This window comes from Canis lupus, chromosome 3, assembly GCF_003254725.2.
Source record: "Canis lupus dingo isolate Sandy chromosome 3, ASM325472v2, whole genome shotgun sequence".
NCBI classification, from domain to species: domain Eukaryota; kingdom Metazoa; phylum Chordata; class Mammalia; order Carnivora; family Canidae; genus Canis; species Canis lupus.
In genome coordinates this window covers 69,666,082-69,691,193 of record NC_064245.1, presented here as the reverse complement: position 1 = coordinate 69,691,193, position 25,112 = coordinate 69,666,082, and the positions used below count along the sequence as shown (strand labels likewise).

The 25,112-nt window shown below is 47.8% G+C and overlaps 1 protein-coding gene across 6 annotated transcripts in view; it reads right to left on the bottom strand.

The window, feature by feature from the left end:
* The window catches only part of SLC2A9 (solute carrier family 2 member 9), a 227,177-nt gene that overhangs the window by 23,945 nt on the left and 178,120 nt on the right, over window positions 1-25,112 (bottom strand). For all 6 annotated transcript variants that reach the window (XM_035714584.2, XM_025437830.3, XM_025437828.3 and 3 more), the window contains 2 exons: window positions 22,309-22,410; window positions 19,745-19,820 (listed from right to left, as the gene is read on the bottom strand). In XM_035714584.2, the coding sequence (XP_035570477.1) occupies window positions 19,745-19,820; window positions 22,309-22,410 (178 nt within the window). The remainder of the gene's footprint in view (window positions 1-19,744; window positions 19,821-22,308; window positions 22,411-25,112) is intronic.

The window sequence follows — 25,112 nt, the reverse complement described above, 5'->3', positions numbered from 1 at the left end:
GCATGGTGTTCTCTGGCTCAAGACCCTAGAATGGCCAAGCAGAGGCGGGTGGTGGTCCACCTCTATCCCATGGGCTTTCTGTATCTCATTGCTGGCCCCATATGCCCTGCCTGCCTGCACCACCAGCAGGGGGGCTCTGTCTGCCTTTCCAGGAGCCAAGCCAAAGGGCTGGAGAGTTGACACCTCTTCCTTCCCAGGACTGACTATAGGGACTTGGGATGAGAGTGACTGTGATACATGTACTTCCTACAGTTGTTCAGAGTTCTCTGGCTGGATTCTGCTCTGCTCGCCCACGGAAGCAACTTGATCTGAAGAGCCTCTTCCTTCACCTGTCTTTCCTTCCCCACCTTACATGTCTGCTCCCCTTCTGATACCTCCTGGGATCATCACCCAAATAAGCTGCTTTCCTTGAGTCCTTGTGTAAGGGTCCCTTTCTAGAGAAACCCATCCTAGTTTTTCAAAGTCCTGCCCTGCCCGAGACTGAGACCCACACCAGCCTTTCCCTTTTCTGAACTCCTACTGATTGATAATCAAAACTCCTGGGACATCTAGGCTGACCACCTTGTCCCAACTCTAAAAACAGAACATCCAGTCTCAGGCACTCTCAGGGTTGACTGGTCACCCCAATGGTATCTCAGCTTGAGTACTTCCCAGTTGCTTGAAAGGGTTGATTGTGTAGACAGGGGAAAGAGGAGATGTCAAGTTGTACATATTTCTGAGAGACCAAGTTGACCTATGTAGGAAACAACTGGGCAGGAGAAGAGGAGATGGGGAAGCACAGGGCTTGGAATGTGAGGGGGGCTCGGGGGCTTGCAGTGAGCAGGAGGTGGCCTTTGTGGGCAGCTCAATACATTAGCAGCGCTGAGATCAAGAGAGAAGGAGAAGGACATTTCTATCAACTTCTGTTCTGTGCTGCAAATGGTCTTCATGACTATCTGTGGTAGAATGAAACTGCTTCTTGTTCGCAGCTCTCAGTCTGATGCCTCCACAAATGTGACTATGGGTGGGCCTATTGTGGGCTGGGGGGTGGGGCTGGCTGGGCATTTGCAGGCTTCTCAGCAGTTTTCTTTTGCATTCTCCTTGTTTGCCCTTCCAGGAGTTCCCTGGGATGTGCTGTCAGGCCCACTTTATTGATGAGTGGGGACAACACATGATTTGGTTTTCAAACCCAGACCTCTTCAGGGCCAGTGGGGGCCATTGATGATGGTGCTTTGGCTATCAGGTAGAGTCTGAGCACACTCCTGATGAGAGAATCGAGGCCCAAGGTAAAAACTCTTAGCTAAGGTCCCACAGCTGGTGAGGCAGTGGCAGAGATGGGATTCGAACCCAGGTCTACTGGACTCTCCATTGAAATCCTCTCAGTCCAGGTGAACTTAAATAAAATAATAGCCTCCTGTGCCAGGCACTGACAGTGTAGCTGTGTATGCAGTCATCATGACTAATTCCCATGTGCCTGAAACTCTTTCCAGGTAGCTAATGTTATTTCCAAGTAACAGACCAGGAAACCGACACAGAAAGGTGAGGCGACTTGCCCAAGGTGATTCCCCTAATATGCAACAGAGATAGGGTTTGACACCTGGTCTTCCCACCACGTCAGTGCTGAGGCTAAGTAAGGGAGTGCAGAGAAGGAAGCCCACATTCAGATGTTTAAAACGGGACCTGGAGAAGCTGGAACAAGTGCCATGTGGCCAAGTTGAAGCACTCTGTGCATGTGCAACCTCATCAGGCTCTGTGCCTTTTCCTGACTTTTCTTGGGAGTTTCTCTGAGCAGAGGGATGAGCTTATTTTTCTTTTCCAGGTGTCTTCCTCAAATCTGCACTGCCCCCAGCTCCTGTTGCTGTGGCAGACATTAACGCTGAGCTAAAAGCTCCCCCTGGAACCAGAGGCCCCAGCCATGGTCCCCCCTGCTCGGCTGTGACTCACAGGCCTCTGCATGGGCTCCGCTCAGCCTGGCTCTTGTGGGTGGGGAGCAGAAATCTTCCTTCGAGCTGACCCGCAGCTGCCTGGCCAGCCCACTTCCACAGCCTGGGTTCCTCCTGCCACGTGAAGTTCCAGCCTTTTTGGGAAAGGGCCAAAGCAGCTGAGACAGCAACAGAGGAGGAGAACCCACAGCTCTCGATGAGCCTGGCCCATACCTGGTGGTCTCCTCTGTGGAGAACCCCTTCCTCCCCCTGTCTCCCTGGAAACCTCCTTCCCACCTTTTCAGACTCACTGCATGTCACTACTGAGTCTGATCATCTCTGAAGCCCTAGCTCAAAGCTCATGTCTCCCTTCTGGGAGCCTTTCTGAGGTTGGCGGGTGCACCATGGGAGCTTCAGGCATCCCCGAGGCCTCCAAGATTAAAAGTGAGACCTGAAACCATAACATTCCTAGAGTAGAACACAGGCAATAATTTCTCTGACATTGGCTATAGAAACATTTTTCTAGATATGCTTCCTCTGGCAAAGGAAACAAAGGAAAAATTAAACTATGGGGACTACACCAAAAACCCCTGCTTCTGCAGAGTGAGGGACCATCAATAAAACATAAAGATGGGATCCCTGGATGGCGCAGTGGTTTGGCGCCTGCCTTTGGCCCAGGGCGCGATCCTGGAGACCCGGGATCGAATCCCACGTCGGGCTCCCGGTGCATGGAGACTGCTTCTCCCTCTGCCTATGTCTCTGCCTCTCTCTCTCTCTCTGTGACTATCATAAATAAATTAAAAAATTAAAAAAAAAACAAAAAAAACCATAAAGACAATGTATTGAATGGGAGAAGATATTTGCAAATGATATATCTCATAAGAGGTGAACATCCAAAATACACAAACACTAAAAAACCAAGTAATCTAATTTAAAAATGGACAGAGGACCTGAATGACATTTTTCCAAAGAAGACACATACATGACTGACAGACACATGAAAAGATGATCAACATCACTCATCATCAGGGAAATGTAAATCAAAACCACAAAGAAGTTGCACTTGTCAGGATGGCTAGTATCAAAAAGACAAGAACTAACAAGCATTGGCCAGGATGCGGAGGAAAAGGGACCTTTGTGCACTGTTGTTGGGAATGTAAATTGGTGCAGCCACTGTGGAAAACAGGATGGAGGGTCCTCAAAAAATTAAAAATAGAACTACCATATGATCTAGTACTTGCTCTACTAGGCATTTTAGCCAAAGAAACCAAAATGTTAATCAAAGGGGTATATGCACCCCTGTGCTTATTGCAGCATTATTTGCAATAACCAAGATATGGCAGCAGCCCAAGTGTCCATCGATAGATGAATAGATACAGGAGAGGTGGTGTGTGTGCGTATATATATATACAATGGAATATTACTCAGCCATAAAACGAATGAAATCTTGCCACTCACAATGACATGGATGGACTTAGAGGGTATAATGCTATGCAAAATAAGCCAGAGAAAGACAAATATCATATGATTTCACTCATATGTGGAATTTAAGAACCAAAACAAATGAACAAACAGAATAGAAAGAGACATGTCTAACAACAACAACAACAACAACAACAACAACAACAACAAAAAACAGACTCTAAAATACAGAGAACAAAGTGGGTGGGTGGGGGATGGCTGAAGTAGGTTATGGGGATGAAGAGTACAGTGATCTTGATGAGCACTGAGTAATGTATAGAACTGTTGAATCATAATATTGTCCAACCGAAACTAATATGACTGTATGTTAATTATAATTGAATGGAAAAATAAAAAAGAAAAGAAAGTCCCAACTCTTTAGGAGAGTTATGAGATCCTCCATCACTGGTCCCTGCTATCTCTCTAACTTTATCTCCTTCCCCTGCTGACAACATTCTGGCTTCCCTTGGTCTTTTCAAGTAAGTTCCTGCCTCAGGACCTTTGCACAGCCTTCCCATGATCCTCAGAGGGCTGCTTCCTTCATAGCATCCAATTCTTGCCTCCAGTGCTGGCTTCTCATCGAGGACCTTCCTACTCACCCTCACTGAAGCTGCCATGCCTTCCATGACTCTAGTGCCTCACTTTATCCCTTCTTAGCTTTTGTCACTCATGTTAAGGTATTATATAGTTTATCAGTCAGGGTTCTATAAATATGCATCTGTTGGGGGGCCCCTTCCCCCACTCCTGTGAGATGTAAGGTCTGGGAACAAAGACCACATTGCTGTGCCCAGATCAACGTACAGAGTGCTCAGTAAATACTTCTAAACCAAGAATGCACTTACCTATATAGCTGACCTCTCCAACTCCTCTCTTTTAGACATGACGGTCAAGTTCACTACATTTACACTTCCCAGGTTGATCTGTAATGATCAGTCTGAGTGTCTGTCTTCTCAATTAGATGATCAACTCCAGATGAAAAGAAAATGTCTCTGACTCTAGTTCTGCATCCTTAGTACAGAGCGCAGGACCTGGCACCTGGCATGTGTTCAGACTCTTTTGTTGAATGAATTAATTTGGGACATAACAGAATAAGTAAGAGAGCAAAAATATACTGTAAACAGCCAACGCAGGCAAAATCCATCACTAAAGCAGGCGTTGTTTTTCTCATAAGGCGAGCCCCTGTGGGCCCCTTTCAGACATAATTCTAGCAGGCCTGATTTTATATTTTCACCCATATTTTATTTAAATAAAGAAGTTGGGTGCACAGATGGAGAAGCTCAGGGGCAAGGCAGGGAACTGGCATGGGCCAGCTCCCCCTGACTGGGTCTGATAAATGAGACTCGGCGGCGGGTAAGACCTCCCATTAGAGGCTGCCACTGTCTCAGGAAAACACTTTGGGTTTGATGTGCTCTCAGAACCAGCTCTCTCGCCGGAGGCTTGTTTGATGTAGTGAAGACTTTCATGTCTTCCAAGCGTGGCTTCCGGAACTGCAGAGTGCCGGGGGGGCGGGGGGGGGGTTGTCGGGGGAACCTGCTGTGTCAGTGTGAAGCCTGGAGCATGTCGACTGCATCAAGCTGCCCATGGGAGGCATAAAAGAGAGGAAAGGCCATTTCATCTTCTCAGTTTTTATTTCCCCTCATGCAAACTTAGAACGTGAAGGAGGCTATAACAGAATTATTCCCTCCAAAGAAGTCTGTGTCCCAACCCCCAGAACCTGTACATGTGTCACCTTACAGGGCAAAGGGGCTCTGCAGACAGGATTAAGTGAAGGAGATTAGGATGGCAAAGATCCTGGATCATCCAGGCGGTTCAGTCTCATCACAAGGGTCCTTGAGAGAGGCAGGCAGGAGGATCAAGGTCTGAAGAAGAGATGTCACTACAGAAACAGAAGTTTGAAGATGGAGGGGGGCAGCAGCCACGGAAAGCAGCGTAGGAGGCTTGAGAAACCAGAGAAGCCGGGGGATGAATTCTCCCTGGAACCTCAGGGAGGCACACAGCCCTGCCAACCCATTTAGACATCTGAGTTCAGAACTAAGATAATATATGTGCCGATTGATCCAGTAGGTTTGTGGTGATTTATTACAAAAGCAACAGGAACCTAATACAGATGTCTAAAAGATGCCCCACTCACACAGACAGGGTACCTCAGAAAGGTCTCGGCTTGAAGACAAAGAGATGGGTTTGAAGATCCAGCTCCCGCCTCTTCTCAGCATGCGAGCAAGACCATGCGATTCATCCTCTGCTGTTTTAGTGACCCCTGTTCCCCCCACTTACTGAGTCAAACCCCGGCCGGTGTGGTATCCTAACACAAGAGAAGATCACTAGTAGATTTTAAGCTCCTTTCCTATTCTGATTATAAACACCTTGGGATGTAACTGTGGAGTGTGGGACCCTAAGAATCTTCTTGGATGAAATGGATTTGGTGAGGAGGTGAGCTAGTGTTTACTGAACATTTACTATGTGCCTGGCCAGGTTCTAGATGTGCTAGGTACTGTCTTGTGAGCCTTTCACGGGTGTGGAGCAGGGTTAAGAAGAGCACAGGGTGTGAACGAACGGCTCAGACTTGAAAACAAGCTGGCCTGAAACTGGCTGTGGGACCCTGTATGAGCATCTTACAGAATGATGTAAGTTCGGCCTACAGGGGACATGTGGCCATGTCTGGAGACAGTTTGGGTTGTTACAACTAAAAGGAGACGATACTGGCTGCTGGGCAGTAGAGGCCCGGGATGCTGCTCAGCATCGCATGATGCCCAGGACGACCTGCACCACAAAAGATTATCCAGTTCCAATGCCAGTAGTGCTGAGGCTCTAGAATTTTCCTCAGAAAGTCATGTAATGGCATCACTAAATTATCACGCGTTTATCATCTTGGGGGGCTTGTGAAAAACCAAATTTCTATCAGAACATTTATTATTTCTTTCTAGAACTCTGAATTTATAATTTGTGTTGTTATGGAATGCATTTAAACATGCCTTAAGATAAGGGAGGGAGGCAGGGAAGGAAGCACCTTCTGTGTGTCAAGCACTGTGCCTATCACTAAACAAGGTGGAGGCTGCTGTCCTCATTTTGCAGACAAGGAAATGCAGCTTAGGGAAGCTAAGTGACTTTCCAAGGGTGTCACAAGTAGTCAGAAGGGTGGCCTGATCGGACCCCAAGCCCATGCCTGTCTCTCAGTGTCATGCTGCAGGAGTGAGTTTCCTCCTCTTTCCAGAACACAAGGGAAGGAAATGGGTGGGAGCTGGTTCAGTGTTTGGCAGTGTTTGAAGGTCTGCCACCACCAGACTGATGAGACAGCCCCAGATTCCTGCAGGAACTCGAGTTTGCAGGAACCTGGCCCCACAGCCCATGCTGTACCATCTTAGCAAACAGTATTTCAAAGCATATGGCTCCCAAATGAAAGGACACAGTGCAGAGAACTGAGCAGGGCTGGGTGCCTCTCCTGGGACCCCTCTGCCTCCTACCAGCCATTTCAGGAGGGTGGGAAGGGATTGTGGCCCAGGGGAAGGGGCCTCAGTCCATTCTCTGGTACTAACTGTGATGTGTGGGGGCAATTACTTACTCTCAGGCTCCTGGTTTTCTTATCCATAAAATGGGCGCATTGATCTAAAAGGGTGATAGGTGTCAAAGTACTTGCTTGTCACTGTTGCATTACAACTACTACTACCACCACTACTGCTACTACTACTATTACCACCACCACTACTACGACCACTACCACCACTACTACCACCATCACTACTACTACTATTACTACCACCACCACAAATATTACTACTATTAGCACCACTAACACCACTTTTACTATTATTACGACTACTACTATCATTACTATTGAAAGACTCGCTGCAGAGCAGGTCTCTGAGGACATTTGGGGCGCACCTTCTCCAATCTCTTACCCAGAGCAGTCAAAGGGAGCATTTGAAATAGAAATTAGATTCCAACAGCCCTCTGATAAGCCCCCCAAACACTTTCCCACTGCACTGGGATCCAACAGCTAACCTAATGGTGTCTTACATCTCCTTCCTGCACGGACTTCCGTTCCTTTTCCTTCCACCCTGTTCCTGTTCCTCCAGCCACACACATGTTCTTGCTCTTTCTAGAACTGCACTAACATGGTAGCCCTTGCCTCATGTGGTTGTTGAGCACTTGATGTAGAGCCAGGCTGAACTGAGATGTGCTGTAAGTATAAAGTACACACCAATTCCAAAGGCTGAGGATAAAAAAAGAAATTTGGAATACCCCATTAACACATTTTATATAATGATTCCATGCTGAAATGATGTTTTGGATATGTGGGCTGAATACAATACATTACCAACAGTAATTTTACCAGTTCCTTTTTTTACTTTTTTAATGTAGCAACTAGAAAAATTTAAGTTATATTCATGGTGTGAATTTTATTTCTATTAGGCAGCATTGTTCTGGAACATGGCAGTCAGGTTCTTGCCTTAGTTATTGTCTCTGCCTGGAAGAATTTCCCTTTAGATGTCTGCACACAGGGCCACATCCACACTTGCTTTGTCCTCAGGACATCTAAGACCCATTTTGCATGTAGAGAAACTGACACTAGAGCATGTAAGAAGGCTAAAGCCACACTGATGGTTGCCTGAGGACTTGAACCCATGGGAGGGGCTCTGAGCCAAGGTCCTTCCCTACTTCATGTTGGCTCCCTGGGGAATATCACGTTTTACTCCTTAAAGGTCAACTTTTGGTTGCCTAAAATCCCCCTAAGTGCTGGCCATCCTGCCCCTAATATGGGGACCTGAGCAAAAATCCTTCAGGTACTTTCATCAATGGGAACTTGCCCTCTTTCAGATGAAATGATGGATAGTGTGTGCACACAGTGGGCCATTTTTCCATTTTAGAAGCTTGTTTTTGACACCTCAGAGAACTGAATCATGATCATGTAATTATATCTCACTTGGGAAAATGCACATTTAAATAAGGTTAATGCCAATTCCCTTGGTTCCCGTGAGAGTCCAGTCATTGACATTGTGAGAGAAGAAATGAAGGTGGAAGTGGTGTTCCCCTCAGGTCTGTTTCTCCACCAGCCCCAGCCTATGGACTCTGAGCCCATGTGCATTTCTGTTGCAAATGCAAGTGCCTCACTTTCTGTCTCAACTAACTTAAGTTTCTTGTTAGAGGAGGTAATGTGGGTCATATACTTAGCCCTGTGCCTGGCCCAACATCAGTGCTCCATAAACGGTATTGGTGATGATGGTGATGGTGATGATAATATAGTGACAGTGGTGGTGATGGTGATGGTGGTGGTGGGGTAGTGGTGATGACAATAATTGTCTAATCTCAGTACTCTGCTGAGATGTGTTGGTTTCCCTCTTGAGCACTGACAATGGTGTTTTGAGCCCACCTCAAAATCAGTGCCTGTGTAGGAGTGGGGAATGAGGGGTTTGGAGAGCTTAGGATGACCTATAGGGCAAGTAGGTCATTGGTGGCTTCATACATTGAAATAAGGGGATATAGGAGGAGAAGCAAATTTAGGGAAGAAATGATGATTTCTGACTGGGCATGTTCAGTTTTTAGGATCTTATATGATCTCTATGTAGAACTGTTCTATAGGGAGGTAAATGCCTGGGTCTGGAATTGAGAGAGAAGTGCAGGTAGAGTGGGGGCACCAGAGGAGAAGGGACAGGACATGATTAGTGGAGAAAACCATCCTGGGACAGCATTTGTAGTGAGAAGTGCATGGGCCAAGGGCAGAACCTGAGGAGTGCCAGCATCCACGAACAGGAAGACGATGAGAGTAGGAGGAAACAAAGGAGGGGTGGCCAGAGAGGTAGGGGAAGATGTAGGAAACAGACCTCCCAGAACCTGAGGGAGAAGAGAGCTTTAAGGAAAGAATCATCAAGAGTCTCACTAAATGGGACAAAAAGATAGCAAAGAGGCTTACATCTGCTCAGGCCAGGTTCTGGTGCCAAACAACTGAAAAGTAATTATTTTTTTCTGAATTTTGGAATTGCAGATAAGGGCATGTGGGCATAACAGGTATGGAGTTGCACTGTCCTGATCAGGCTTCAGGGAAGGAGTGCTGTCAGCAGATGCCTCCAGCCATCAGTCCCAGTAGGGTCAGCCTTAGTTGTAGAGAACCACCTGGCCCCAGCGCACACCCTTCCCAGGGTGGCCCACTTCTGGTGACTGCAGACGGCGTGGTGGAAAGGCCTGGGCCACACCATGGCCTGATCTGATGGCTCATTTCAGCTGCAGACTCCCTATGGGGTTGGCTGAGCTGTCCTTGGGCCTGCATCACAGCCCAACGTCTTCCACTACCCACCCCATGGCTCCCTTCAATGGGTAAGGGCCCCCGATAAACATCCCTCATCCCAAACTGCACCTTGGCATCAGATTATGGACCAGCCACACTGTGATGGGGCCTGTACTTTATACATGTCAGCTCAGGTGCCCTGGGATGGCTAATGGTCATGTTTATGCTATCATATCTAGGACCAACCCCTAATCTGCTCCCGTTCACCACCTTTGTTAACAGAAGCACTGTTCCTGGAGTCTTCTGGCTCTGGTTTTGCTCCACATCCCATATCCAACATGCTCAAGCAATCTGCCCATTAAAACTTACAATATAAAAAAAATAATAAAACTTACAATATTACTGTAATTTGGAATCTACCATTTCTCGTCGCTTCCTCCACTGCAACCCTGGCCAAGGGGCCACCACCATTTCCCTGCAGGATGAGAAACCTAACTGGTTTTACCCAAGCTTTTACCCTTGGCCTCCTACAGGCTGTTTTAACATGACTACCAAATGTCCCATTCCTCCGCCCCTTCCCCAATCTCTCACAAAGGTGTCCACATCTGAATCCCCCAAATCTGTGAACATGTTGGCTTGTATGACAAAACACTTTGCAGGTGTGATTAAGTTAAGGATGTTGGGCTGGGGAGGTTATTCTGGAATATTCTATCCAATCCAGGAGGGCCCAGTGTAATCATAGGGTCCTTATATAAAGGGAGCAGGAGATCAGAGACAAGAGGAGATGCCATGCTGTTGGCTCTGAGGACTGAGGAGAGGACACAAGATTTGGGGTGTGGGTGGTCTCAGTGGGAAAAGATAAGGAAACAAATTTGCCAGAGCCAGAGGGAAACAACCCTGTCCAGAGAAAATGATTTCAGACTTCTGACCTCCAGAGCTATAGGAGAGGAAACTCATGTGGTTCACACACGAAAGAAAGAAAGAAAGAAAGAAAGAAAGAAAGAAAGAAAGAAAGAAAGAAAGAAAGAAAGAAAGAAACTCAGGTGGTTCTCAGCCACCAAGTGAGTGGTCATTTGCAGTGGTGGCCACAGGAATCAAGCACAGCCCTGCCTCACCCTGACCAGTATCCAAGAATTGCATTCTACTAACTCCTCAAGATCTAGACACTGAACATACTCCTTTTTACGCTCTCTGACCTCCCTGAGCAGAGGTCACTGCTCCTTGCCTGGCACCTGCATTACATCTAGCTCATATCTCCACTGCATGGGCGACAGGGTGTTCAAACATGTTCAAACACGAGCTTCACTTAGACTCAGGACCAAGAAGCAAGAGAAGCAGAAATGCCAATGTCTCTGTATGCAGGTTGCACAAGGAAGGCCAGCAAAGGTTAGTTCACTGCTCTTGAGCTCCTTCAGCTATTTTGAGATCAGCGGTGCATGAGGAAGTCGAGGAGGAGGGAGGCTACTGTAGGATCCTAAACCTCCCAACCACAGGGAGGGGTGCTGGGGTGCTCCGCTCACCCCCTCTCCTAGCCCTTGGAGGGTGTGATAGTCACTTCATATGGCACAAGGCGTGAGTCAGTGCATGATCTCACCCTGGATTATCAACGTGAGCCCTAAGTGCATCACAGGTACCCCTGCAGGAGGGAGGCAGAGGGATGCGGGGCACACACCAGGGGACTAGGCCACATGAAGACGGGGCAGAGACGGGGGATGTGGCTGCAAGTTGAGGAAAGCCAGCAGGCCCCAGAAGCCAGGAGGGGGCATGCAACAGGTTCTCCCCCAGGGCCCTGCCCACACCTTCATTTCCAACTTCCCCCCTCCAGAGCTGTGAGAGAACACATATCTGTCATATCTGTCCCTTAAAGGCTCCTGCCTGTGCTCCTGGGTTACAGCAGCCACAGGAAACGAACACCCTCAGACGGAGAATCAGGCTCTCACCTCAGCGGTTGTGAGGAACAGTTAAGTGTCAGATCCCACTGCCAGGCTCCCAGGGATTGTTCAGGAGGAGGAAGCTGCCTGCAGACACAGGGGGGCCTAGAAGCTGGGAGCTCGTCACTCATTTTAGGGACTGCAAGACCAGAATTTCCCACACTTCTGTTGAAAATCCAGGCTTACGTGGTGAAACTTTGGGGGGCTCAGATTCTTTCTCAGAGCACCATTTGCTTGGGATCGCTTCTGAGGGAGGATCCTTTCTGGAGAGAAGGTGGCAGAAAAATCGTAAAGAGCACTGCCTCGTGTTCCTATTCACGTTTCAGGAGATAAGCTCACTAATTAAGCCTGCTGTAGACTGTGGGAAAAAGATAAGTAGGAAAACGAAATGTCTGGAAAAATGAAGGAGGTGAGAATGGCAGGAAAGATGAGACCTCAGAGCTGGGGAGACGTGGGTTCAAGTCCTGCTAGGCCACCTGCACAGGGAGGGGGGTGATGTGGGCAAGGCAGGCTCCCCAGAGTAGAGGTGTCCTCGCTGGGGATACGGTGTCCCCTTTGCAAGGTGCTGTGAGGACCAGGGTGAATGAGCCAAAGTACCTAGCTGAGCAGGCACTCAATTTAAGGAAGAAAATAATCAATTTTAAAAATTCGCCTTGGCCTTCTTGAATAAGCAGAAGGTGCATCTCAGCCGGGCAAGTAGCCCGCCACCCTCCTGCTTGGCGTTGAGTGCCAGATGATGCAAGCCCCCCATCTCCAAGCCCACTGGCCCTGCCCCTATGGCTGTTTGGGGGGTAAGGGAATATTTTCCTGCCAACTTGGTGCCGTGCTAGTTTCCTCAGGCCGCAGAAACAGATCACCACAAACCTGGTGACCTGAGATAACAGAAGTGTATTCTCTCCCCGTTCTGGAGACCAGAGTTGAAGTCGGTGGTGGTGGGGGTCGGCGGGCAGGGGTCGTTCTTCCCAGGTCCCGAGGTTCTCAGCTTCTGGTGTTGCCAGGAGTCCTCACTGTTCTGTGACTCTCCCCATGTCACTCGACATCACCTTAGCCTCTGTGTGTCTCCCTGTGTCCTCTCCTCGTCTTAAGAGGACACCAGTCATTGGATTTCGGGCCCACCCTAAATCCAGGCTGATTTCATCTTAAGATCCTTAACTAATTACAGCTACCAAGACCTATCTCTAAACAAGGTCACATTTGGAGGTTCCAGGGGGATGCGAATCTGGGGGTGCACTCTTCACCCTACTCAGGAGCTCGGAGCACAAGTGCTGCCCTCCTGCTGGCTTGGGGAGCATCTGCCAGGTGTGACCTTGGAGAGCAGAGCTCCTTGGGGGTGGGCTCTGGGCTCTCTCATGCTCACAGTGGGAGAGCCGTGGTCTGCCCATGGGGCTGGTGTGAGGGCTGAGAGAGCTGGCTGGAGTCAGACACTCGGCACAGACCCTGACACGCCCGCTAGGTACACGCCCGCTCACACTGTCATTGTTATCATTATCACTGTGACTTTTACTGTCATCCTGAGGGTCTGTGCTGGAGACGTCAATGGTCAGTGCTCAGTCTGGCTAGTTCACTGAGTGTGGGTCTTTGGGCAGTCATGGAGCTGGTCACTACATCTGGAAGCTTCCACAGACAGGAGTGGTTTGGGCTGGGCTGGTGGCTTAGGAATCGTTCAGAAAACATGTTAAAATGCGACTCCTGGGTGGTACCTGGGTGGCTCAGTGGTTGAGCATCTGCCTTCGGCTTCAGTAGCCAAAGTAGCTTCAGTAGCTTCAGTAGCTTCAGTAGCTTCAGGATCCTACAGTAGCCTCCCTCCTCCTCAACTTCCTCATGCACCGCTGATCTCAAAATAGGTTGAGATCCCAGTCCTGGGATCGAGTCCCACGTCGGGATCCCTGCATGGAGCCTGCTTCTCCCTCTGCCTGTGTCTCTGCCTCTCTCTCTGCATCCCTCATGAATAAATAAATCAAATCTAAAAAGTAATGCCATTCCTATTGTCTGCCCAGTGGCCTGCACGGGGCCCTGGGGTTATGTTTGACCACAGATGGGGGTTCTGAAGGGTAGCCACCCAGCTAGAGAACTCCCCCCTTTTTTTTCCCAGCTAGAGAACTCTTAATCTGGGTCAGCCCCTTATTTCACCCACAGGGAAACTGAGACCCACAGTGGGACATGGCTTTGCCCAAATCACTGTAGATTTTGGCAAAAGTGGAGTGAGGTTCCAAAGCATCCACAGAGGGCCACTCTGGAGCCCCACATCTTCCTGTGTGTTAGCTGGGGCAGCAGGGAGTGTGTCTCCCATCCTGGCTAGGAAGCAGGACTCAAAGAAGTGACCAAGGAAGGTCACATGTTTGGCTCAAGGTCAATGCAGCCAAGCCAAAAGCGTAAAATGCAGGAATGATTAGGAATATGTTAATAAGAAGGGCGTGAGAGGGTGGCTCAGTGGGTTTAGCGTCTCACTCTTGGTTTCGGTTCAGGTTATGACCACATGGGGCTCCTCACTCAGCAGAGAGTCTGCTGGAGATTCTCTCTCCCTCTCCCTCTGCCTCTACTCTCCCCTCCCCATTCCCTGTGGTTTTCTCTCTCTGTGTCTACAATAAATAAATCAAATCTTTAAAAAAAGAAAAAAAGAATACATTAAGAGAAACCTTAATCTCTGGGCATCAGAACCTTTGCTATCCACACTCTTGTTTCCCAAACACAGAATAAAATAAATTAAGATAAATGTGTTGACATATCCTTGCTATCCAAATCTGGTTACTTTTAACATGAATCTCTGAAACCAAATGGATTTAGAACAGGAGAAAGACATGTATTCTTATTGTGGATGAGAATATACTTTATGCCACTCAGCTGTGCCTTCCCACTCCCCAGAAACCTTCACCTACAACAACAGGGAAGGAAGGAAAAAAAGAGGAAAATTCTTCAAAGTTCACGTGTGCAGACAAAATGAACAACACAGAAATCTATAAAAGCAGTGAAAAATCATTCTTTTCTGTACAGAATTCTATACATTCTCGATAGATATAGAAATAAGAAAAATCCAGCAAATTATTTTTCTGTGTGATTGGCTTTCAGCAATTTGACCTTCAGAGTGTTGACTTTTGATGAATTAACTTCCAGTGACCTGTTTGGCTCTCTACATGGCCAATAGGTGGAGGGGTGGATGCTGGAAGTTAGTGTTGTAAGCTGAGATCATCTAAATAATCAGGTCTTTGATATTTCCCTATAATCTGCCTTTACTATTACACTCTCTCTTGTTTTCAACCATTCCTCTAGTTACCCCAGTTTGAGTGTGCCATATCCTCCCAGTAGGACCCTAACCTCTGTTACTCAAGATAAGCTCCCTTGAGGGCAGATTGTGAGTGTGTGTGTGTGTGTGTGTGTGTGTGTGAGACCATTATATCTCCAGGCCTGGAAGGATGCCTGCTCCAAAGCATGCACTCCATAACTACTTGTGAAATGGGTGAATGAATGAATGATATCTACTTCCATCTATCCATCCATCTATCCATCTATCTATATTTCTAAGATGAGAGCCCATAACTGTCATCTCTTGCCTATTCTAGGGTTACAACTTCTGGAAAGATTGTAAAGGGTCACAGGTCTTTGCAGCCCCTCCCATAAGAGGTAAAGTCTCCTTTCTCTACACCTTCATTCTGGGCTGGCCTTGTCACTTGGTTTTTGTCCCAAAGTGACATTGAGTTCTAAGCCTGGGCCTCGGGAGGTTTTGCACACTTCTTCTCTTGTAGGTCTGCTACCATCAGTAAACAAGCCCAGGCTAATCTGCTTGGTGGTGACAGACATGTGGCCAGGTCTCCCTTCTCAACGACAGACCAGTGGTCAAGGCCACTTTGGAGCAGCTGGCATCCAGCCAACCTGCCAGCCAAACACAGACATGAGTGGAGATGAGCAAAACCTGGGCTAGCGTGGCATGGCCAGCACGTCAACCCACGGACTTGGGAGCAGTAATAAGTAGTCATTGTTCAATTCACTAGGTTTTGGGGTTATTCGTTGCCTCATTTTGCCTGTCTTTGGAATTTCCATATCTGTGTGGATTTCTTATCCTATTAAATCTGACTTTCTCCTATTAATCTTTCTCATGCCAGTTTGATTCTTAGGCTGGCTAGAAGGACCTTAAAGGGGACAGGAACTCTTGTTCTTTGACACCTGGTAGCCTATTAAAGGTCTTCAGAGCTCGGGATCTGGACTGACACAACCCTGAACTAGAATTCTGGGTTACCAGCTGTGTGACTTTTGGGAAAGCACTTAACCTCTCTGAGCTTCAACTTTCTATCATCTCCCAACTCCATGAGAGTTCATTTCTTCTTTTTCTTTACTTGGACCTGCTTTTAATCCTGGGCTCCAAGCTCCTGGTTGGGATGGTTCTTATTGCTCTTTATGCTCCCAGACATGACTGCCCTACACAAAAAGACTCCATGAAACCATATCTTTCTCTACATCATGCATTCTCAGTTGGGATAAAAATTGGTTCTTGGAGGTGAGAGTGGGAGCAAAAAAATATTTTTGAATTTAAAATAAATTAAATGACATTTAATTGTGTATTATTAGTTTCAGAGATAGAATTTAGTGATTTATCAGTTGTATACAACACCCAGTGCTCATCGCATCACCTGCCCTCCTTAATGCCTGTCATCCAGTTACCCCATCCCCTACCCTCTCCCTTCCAGCAACCCCACTTTATTTCCTAGAGTTGAGTCTCTTATGGTTGGTCTCCCTCTCTGATTTTGTCTTATTTTAAGTACAAAATAAGGTCATGGAGCTTCAAAGTTTAGTTTTACCTGACATGATCTTATTTCTTTGCATTTAATTTCTCTTCTTACAGAGAAATTGACTGGAATTAAAACTAATCTATTCCATGCTTGCTCAGGCCCCAGGGGATGGTGGCAGCCTCCCACTACTTCTGTTGCTCAGGCGCCTACATCTTTTCTCTTGATTCACTGTGCCCACATCTCTGTAAACAGGATGTTCATGCAATTCCCTTTAAAATCCCAGCCAACAGTACTCTCCTGCTGGACCTTGACCTAATTTCAAATTTATATAATAAGTTAAGAGTTTGCAGGCTGGTTTTATAAAGGGCATCTCCCCCAAATCCTGCATGGTAACAGGTGTGGAAGCTGGGTCTCCTGCTTGCAACGGGACTGTGAAGAATTCCCATTAGCAGCGCTCACTTGGGTTAGAGCCCACCTGCTGTGTAAACACACTCTAGGGATGTGGATGTATCTTGAGTAATGACCACTGCTTGTTTAACCTGCTTTTGTGAGACATTCCCATTTAATTGTCATTAAGCAAGCTTCAAAAATGAGGACCACACACTGATTTGGTGTCAGGATATAGCTCTTGATTTGCAGGTCTAACTTCTTAATGTATACATGCCATTGCTCCTACTCAGTGATTTCTGCTTGGTTAGAAATTAATTTACTTGTTATTCTGCTTTGCACATAGTTTCCTAACTTCTGAGGGGAAATGAGTCATCTGATTTGACCCCCATCTAAGCTCTGGACCACTTAATGCAACTGGGTGGGCCGTCTTTGCATATTAAATCAACATCATAGATCAGGGAGCCCTGTATTGGTCACAAGCTCACTAGGCACTTGGTACATACCCGTCAGGGTGACTCTTTCTAGCCTTCTGGAGCACTTAGAGCAGAGTGACCTTATAAGAGCAGTGACTCCATACTCCATGTTGTGTCTGTCCTCCCCACCAGCATGGGAATCTCCCTGGGAGGGTTTCACTTGGTGCCAGGCACAGAGCCCCCACATCATAAGATTTTTCACACTGTAACTGAAATGCTTTGGTGGCATCTCCTTTCCCTCAGAGATAAAGCTCTTTTATGGTGCCTCATTTATTAGCTGTCACAGCCACTGCCTCGGGGTTATGCGCACAGATAAAATATGTAGCAGGAAACTGCCTACCCTGTTTCTCTCTTTTTCCTTCACCTAATTTCAACTTCCTGTCAAGCCTCCGTGAATTGATTTGCTCATCACAGAAGCTGCCTCAGGCAAACTCTTGGTTTCTTTCCCAGGAGGATATCCTTTTCACTTAATCCTGGAGGGGCGGCCTCAAAACGGGGAGTCTCAGCCCCTTATCTATCAGCATTTCTGCGACACATTTTCCCAATGAGGCTCCTCTTGGGATCCATTCTTCTTGTCCAGTTAAGATGATCTCCCACCCGAGCAATTGCCTCCCTTAGACAGGTAATTCCCCTGGGGCTTAAGCTGCACATTGTCAATGTGAATTCAAGAGAAGTTTCTAAAGCCTGGCCAATCACGTAGTGGGTGAAGTCTGGCTGCTGGGTGACCATGGCGGGGATTGGAGAGTAGAGGGTAGAGGGCCCCCATTGATCTGGGGTTAGGGAGGGCAGGTGGACCACCTGGAGGCTCCCAGATCCTGAGGGAGAGCTTAGAGTCTAAACCACCAGAGACTTAGTAGGCTCTGTGATCAGAAGGAAACCATGTTTGCCCACATTGGGAGTAAAATTAACACCACCCTAGGAAGAGTGAGGGGCTTGGGACAAAACACAAGGCACAGCTGAGTGATTTTGGTCAAGAAAGCACAGGGCTTGTGGGTGAGTCCAATTTAGCCTACTTGTGAAGCAGACAGGAAGATGTCCAGTGACATACAGCATGAACATTCATGGTTCTTCCTGGGAAAAACTGTTATGGAAGACGATAACCCAAAAAGCATTAATGTGCATGCATGTCTCTGTGCGCATGTGTGTGTACATGTGTGCATGTGTGTACTTGCATGTATCTATGTATGTACACATATGTGTATCTGCATGTGTGCATACGTGTGTGTGTGTGTGTGTGGGCACATGCATGTACATGTGTGGGTGCTGATTTTAGATTAAGAGGTCAGGAGAGGACCCACTGGGCCTGATGTGTCAAGTGGGATTTCCACACCAGCCTGTAAGCCCCATGGGAGCAGAGGCTGCCCTTCTGGTCTGCTCCCCAGTGTTCTAAGGCTTAGTGTGGGGCCTCTGGCTGCCCCCTGCAGGGGTGCCCACATGAATGCTGCCCACAGAGGGGATGACGGGGGCCCTGTAGGACTGAACACAAATACCCCCTGAATCGCTTTAATGGCAATATGTGCCTCCTGGCCTTCCGGTCAATTTGCTGCCCTGCCCAGAGGGTGCTTCCACTTTCCTTGGCCCTCTGATCACCATCACAACACGGTATGGGTGTGTACACACACGTGTGTGTGTCTGATGCTCTCCCCCAGTCATTCTGCAGCCCATTTTGCCTCTCACTATAACACCCTGCTGTCCTGAGTTGGGGACGGATGCTGTTCATCCATCACGGATGTGACAGGACATGAACATGACGGCCCATGAAAAGCAGCAACGTGAAGGGAGAAACAGAAATTCAGTTCTATGCGTTGATAGAAACGTAGCGTTGTTTTCATCAACACAGAAACCCAAACAAAGAACCACAGCAACACCTGCCAGCCAGATGTATGCAAGTGTCAGCCTTGCCCTGAACCCTTTTCAGTCCCAGCTGAGGGGGCCCTCTCTGGTGGGGGCCCCTGAGGACACAGACACAGAGCCAGGGAATGGCAAGGCCATTTAATAGATGGAGAGGAGAGGACTTTCCTACTAGGGAAACAGCAGAGCTGGGGCTGGAAGTAAGTCCTGGGGAAATCAAGGCATGAGAGACTCCACCCTCATGCAGCTACAGTGCAAGGTGGTGTTAGGGCTCTCTCTGGGAGTCAGGCGATCCCACCACAGCTGACTCCATGCAAGTTGCTCCCAGCCCCGCCTTCTCTACAGCTGCCACGAGTCTTAAATGAGCTAGTATACATACCAAGTGCTTGGCCACATCTAGCACACACCCAGCGATCAATAAATCTCAGACATTACTATTATCATTATTATTAATATCATAAATATCTTCCATGCTAAATGGTCACTTCTCCATGGGCACAGATGGCAACTTGAGTATCTCTCATTCATCCCAGCTTGAGTATCTAGCTCAGAGCTCTTAACTGTTAATTGTAGCTGTGATGTCGCAGTATGTTATCAGCCATCTAACTCTGGGTGACCCTGTTACCTGTTACCTACCATCTGTGGGATGGAAATGAAAGCCAGCACTGCATTAAAACAGGTAGGGGACTCTCTTTTCCCTTCCATTCCCAGTTGGGCTTTGCCCCTCCCGGACTGCATCTGCCCAGCGAGAACACCCCAGCTCACTGGTGCCCATGGGGAAGGAGGTGTGCCTTACCTGGCCCACTGCAGAAGGAGGCGATGATGGCTAGGATGCACACAATACTCAGGTATGGGATCCAGGGGGCATGGTCCTGTGAAAGAGCAAAGGTGTGGGCAGGGAAGGAGGTACTGGGGTAGAGAGGATCTGGGTTCTCACCCCAATTCCTCCTTGATCTATCTGCATGACCTGAGGAGATCATTTCACATCTCTGAGTCCCAGTTCAGTGTCCATAAAATGGAGATAATGATAACCCCCAAGCCATTCTATCTGCCTATTTTATAAATGTGAGGTGAAAGAATTTGATGCCTCCCAAGAATTTATCAGTGTCCTCAGCATACAGCAGGTGGTAAATAAATGAGTAACCAACACTGCTTGAGTGTGTAGTCTGAACAGGCAATATGGGAAGTTTTATAGGCATTATCACATTTAAAAAATTTTCTTAATCTCTATTATTGTGTGAAACACTACATTTCTATCCCTCCTGTCCTGATAGGTATGAGATAAGTTAACTGTAGGCATTAAATATGTTTGAAGGGGCTGTCACTTGTCTGGCAGGGTCAGGGTGCTTGGTGCTGGGCATGGAAAGATATCTAGGAAATTGCCCCTGTACTAGCAGACTGAATGGCTGATAATTAGAATATGGTATCACCAATGATGGGACATGGTGAGCATGTGGGGGAGGAGAAGGGGCATGTGAGCCCAATCTAGAGAGATTCAGGGAGGGGAGGAGTCTGTGCTCACCTTTGAAGGCTGAGCTGGGATTACACAACAGGAAAAGGAGAGGAGAAAAGGTTCCAGGAGAGGGTTCTATGTGAGCAAGGGCACAGAGGAACAGGAGAGGAACAGGAGAGGACCCACTCCTGTGCTCACAGCACAGGAGTGAGCAGCAAATGTTCAGAGTAGAGGGTGATGGGTAGAAATGGGGAGAGCTGATCTTCCATGCCCAAGTCCATCAGCTCTTGATGAAGGAGGATCTAGGATTGGGAGGAGCATTGTAGGCTCTTGTACACTGCATGGCTCACTGCTACACTAAGTTATCCACCTAACCATCCATCCATCCATCCATCCGTACATATATACATATATCTATTCATTCATATGGCAGATTGTTTTTGGTTCCTCCTGGGTGCCATGCACTGGGCTAGGAGGTGGGAACACAGGAATGATACAGGCATGGCCCTGCTCCCACAACTGTATTAGAGAAGAAAGATGAGTCAACAGGGAAAGCCAATCCTGTGATAAGTGCTACTGCAGGATTTCCCCTGGGGTCCCTGAGAACATAGAGGAGGGTGACTCACTGAGACATAGGATAAAGGGTGATGGGGCAGCCAAGCAAGGAAAAGCTCTGAGACCTTGTGAAGTCAGGCTTAGGAGGACCCACATGCTCCAGACAGCCCTTCCAAATGTCTGCCACAGCAGCAGAAAGACAATGCCCCAGAACATTACCCAACCAGTGAGGGACCCAGCTTGGTCAGTCTGAGGGGCCTGCAAGGGCATCCTGTCTGGTAGAAAACCCTGGTCGGCAGTTGGGAAGGAGGAGCCACTGCCAGTACATCACCCCCAAGGAAGATGTTTCTGCCTCCTGAGTGGTCAGCGTGCCCAGTAGCACCACCTTTCTGAAGGACAGGTGCTGTCAGGCACCACTCAGCTAATATTGCCTTTTTCTAGAGGTTTTTGGGACATTAAGACATTTGGCAAATGATCAACATGTGCAACTTTCCACTTAGGGATTCATTTTTGAAAAGTGCAAAGATTTGTTGACTACTGTGACCTTGCCTCGTGCTTCACTTGGTGCTGAGACAGGCTCTAGGCACCAAGAAAGTGCTCAGTCACTGCAGGCTGTCGTGAGCAGCACAGGGGGCTGATGGAAACCCCAAGATCCCGGAATCTCATCCCAGTTCTGCCATTTACTAGCTGTGCAGCCTTGAGCAGCTTCTGCATTTATATTTATGCCTCAGTTTCCTGTCTCCATAAAAGGGAAAAATACCACTTTCACCAGGATTAGGTACAGCATAGTCCATCCCCCCAAACCTACATTTGGGTGTCCTTCCAGGTACTGTAGGTACATTTTCTCATTTAATCCTCCTAACACCCCTGGGCATAGGGACAACGGTCTCATTTTAGAGCTGGGGCCCTAAGGAGCAGAACTCCTGCTGGAACCCACAGGCAATGATATGATAATTGTGGAAGTGCCTCATGTGGCACTTCCAGCTGCTCTGTGCTAAAATGTGGGAGCCAGAGGAGGTATCTTAGGGGTGTCTGGAGCAGTCTTCTCTATTCCATAAATGAGAAAACTGAAGCTTAGAGAGGAGACGTATTTTGGTCAAGTTCAGACAGCTCACTAGAGGCAGTGAGAGGACTATATATCCAGTGTCTGTCTTCCAGTCCAAGGACCTGTTACTAAACCCTCCTCCTTGAGGGCATCCAGCAGCTTCTAGCCGAAATGCCCCTTGGAATGCCATATCATAAGAGTTGTCCGTAGACAGTATGAACTTCCCAATCCAAGGCCCCAGAGCACCAAAGCCAGAGGCTGGCTCCATTCTGACCTCCTTCAGGGCATGACAGGCACATCCTCTCACCTGAAATGTCAATGTGATGGTGATGATCCCAAAGAAGAGGGCCATCAGCCCAAAGCCACCTATGAGGAGGGGTCTCCGTCCCAGGCGCTCGATGACCAAGCCCTAGGTCAAGGCAAAGGACAGATGGTTATTACTTCACTTCTAGTAGCAGGAGAAAGGGAATGTTGGGACTGGGAACCAGCACTGGGATCATGGTTAAAGGGTGGCTTTGACCTTCAGATAGCCCAGCCATTTTGTCTATGGCCACAGCCAGAGAGGCAAAGATCTTTAAGAGAAAGGGTGGGAGAAGAAAATCACCAACCTTGAGCACCTACTGAGTGTCCACACACTCCCCTTTCCTTCTAATCTTCCTCTCTAGGGAAGGGTGGGGTTACCTGCCAGGTCTGCAAAATGAACCAAATGGACATGGTTGCTGTAGCCCTTCACCCACCCTTTGGTGCCAGCCTGCCATGGAAAGCAAGTGCTCTCGACTTCTAATGCCCCTGTGTTTTAGATGTTATAGAGGCAGGCTCCCAAGGCAGGGGCCCAGGGGTAGGAGGGGGCAGAGAAGGTTCTGGTGTTTTCTACTCTCCCTGAGTGTGGGTGGGTCAGTTTCATTCTAGGGTGTGATACCAGGAAGTCCACGTGACTGTAGCTCCTGAAGCCATGTCCCCTGGCCCAGTGTCCCACAGCTATAGGGCTGTTAGTGACCTCTGCCCAGCTGAATGGTCACAGTCCTGCCCTCAAGGCTGAAGGAGTCTTGCTGCAGGAACCCAGAGCCCTCCTCCTTTTCCTCTTTCCTCACACCCCGCTCTGAGCAGGGAGAGCTCTCCCAGAGACAGCGTGGGCTGCTGTTCCACTTGGCCAAGTGCACCTCAGGAGGTGAGTGGGCACAGCTCTAGGCCAGCCGAGTGCCCAGAGGACAGGCCACAGGGTGTTGCCTGGGTACCGTGGTGTAAACAGTGAGGAGACCAGGGGGTCCGGTGTGGAAAGTCAGGGGTTGGAGTGGAAAACATGCTTGGCTGATGGCCACACGGCTGGAAAACATCCACAGCTTGAGGACCTGGGTGGCTCAGGTGTTGAACATCTGCCTTTGGCTCAGGGTGTGATCCCAGGGTCCTGGGATCGAGTCCTGCCTCAGGCTCCCTCTGGGGAGCATGCTTATCCCTCCGCCTATATCTCTGCCTCTCTCTCAGTGTCTCTCATGAATAACAGATAAATTAAAAAATCTTTAAAACCAAACAAAAACATCCACAATTTCCTTTGGGAAGCCTTTCCCAAAGTAGGACTAATTAGTTGTCTGATTTTACAGAAGAAGTAACGAAACAGAGACACAGAGGTTTTGGGAACTTGTCCAAAGCCATGTGGCTGGTAGGAAGTAGGGTTGGGATCATCTACAAAGTCTTTTCTGGTTGCAGAGGAGGAGGATGAAGACAGTTTGGTCATTCAGTGGGAAGCCAGGCCCAGTGAGACCCACAGAAGCAGCAAAGATCAGCAATTGCTGAGAAAGTTCTAAAGAGAAACAAGGGCCAGCATCCAAGTCATCTCTCCCCCTAAAACCGTCATGAGTTGGGTTCCACCAAAGGGAAAGTCCAGATAGGAGCTGCCAGGGCGAGAGCAACATGCATAACGAAACTGGGCCCCTGGGTTGGGGGTTGGGGTGGGGAATGGGGAAGGTCAGTGACACCCAGGATCAGAGATTCTGGGATTTGTCAAAAGCCACATTCTATTGCTATTCGGAGATAAGCAAGTGGAATACATGCTCTCTCACACTGCAGGGATGGCTGAAAAATATACATACTCTTCCATTCAGTCATTTGCCTTGTATTTATCCTAAGAAAATAGACATTTGGTAGAAGATTTATGGACAAAGATCTTCAAAAATACTGTAGTTTATACTAATGAGGAAATAGAAAGCATCTAGGAGTACACCAACAATTGCATCCTTCAATAAATACTGGAATATCCAGATGACAATTATGTAGGGATTCATGTATTTTAAAAGAATTTTAAAGAACAGAAAAATCCTCAGGTTACGACTCTAAGGGAAAAGAGCCAGACACAGAGCTGTATCTCGCATATATTTATGTACACAGTTTGGTAAATTATGATTCTGTTAAACTGATATACCCTGGAAAAATTTATGCAAAAAAATAGCTTATAATGGCTGTTTGTGGGAATATGTGGTTATTCTTTTAATCATCATTTTTCAGTCTTTTCCAAATTTTCCACTGTAAGCTTCTTTTTTTTTAATTAAAAAAAAAAAGTCTAAAACACAGACTTAGCTAAGGCATTGGAGACACTATGCCCTGAGTCACAAATCGTTACTCTTCCCCTACCCCTGCTGACTTCTGATACCCACACATGTAGATCTTCACCGTGTAGAATGTCTCTGCTACAATCTCAGGATGGCCTCCCCATTCCCCACCGTTACGCTGGCAAGGAAGACCAAGGCTGCTCATAGCTGGAATGTGTGGTGACAGCCTTGTCTCCTAGGGTTATAGTGCCCAGTGACAGAGCACAGAAATGACAAGAGAAATTGCCACAACAAGCATCACAGTCACTGCCAGACACCGAGCACTTAAGTTGCTGTCCCGAGATTAACACGTGTTGCATTGTTACCTGAGATTACTGTGTACTTGTTACTGACTCCAGTGTTCTGTTTCTTTTTTTTTCTTTTGGTTCGTTTTAGTTTCTTCAAAGGCACCACCAACAATTTCAGTATCAGCAAGTATGCCCCAGATATAAACCAACCGAAAATCACTGTCCTACATCATGATACCAACAATCAAATGCTTTGGGGTGGGGATGGGGATCTGGCAGTT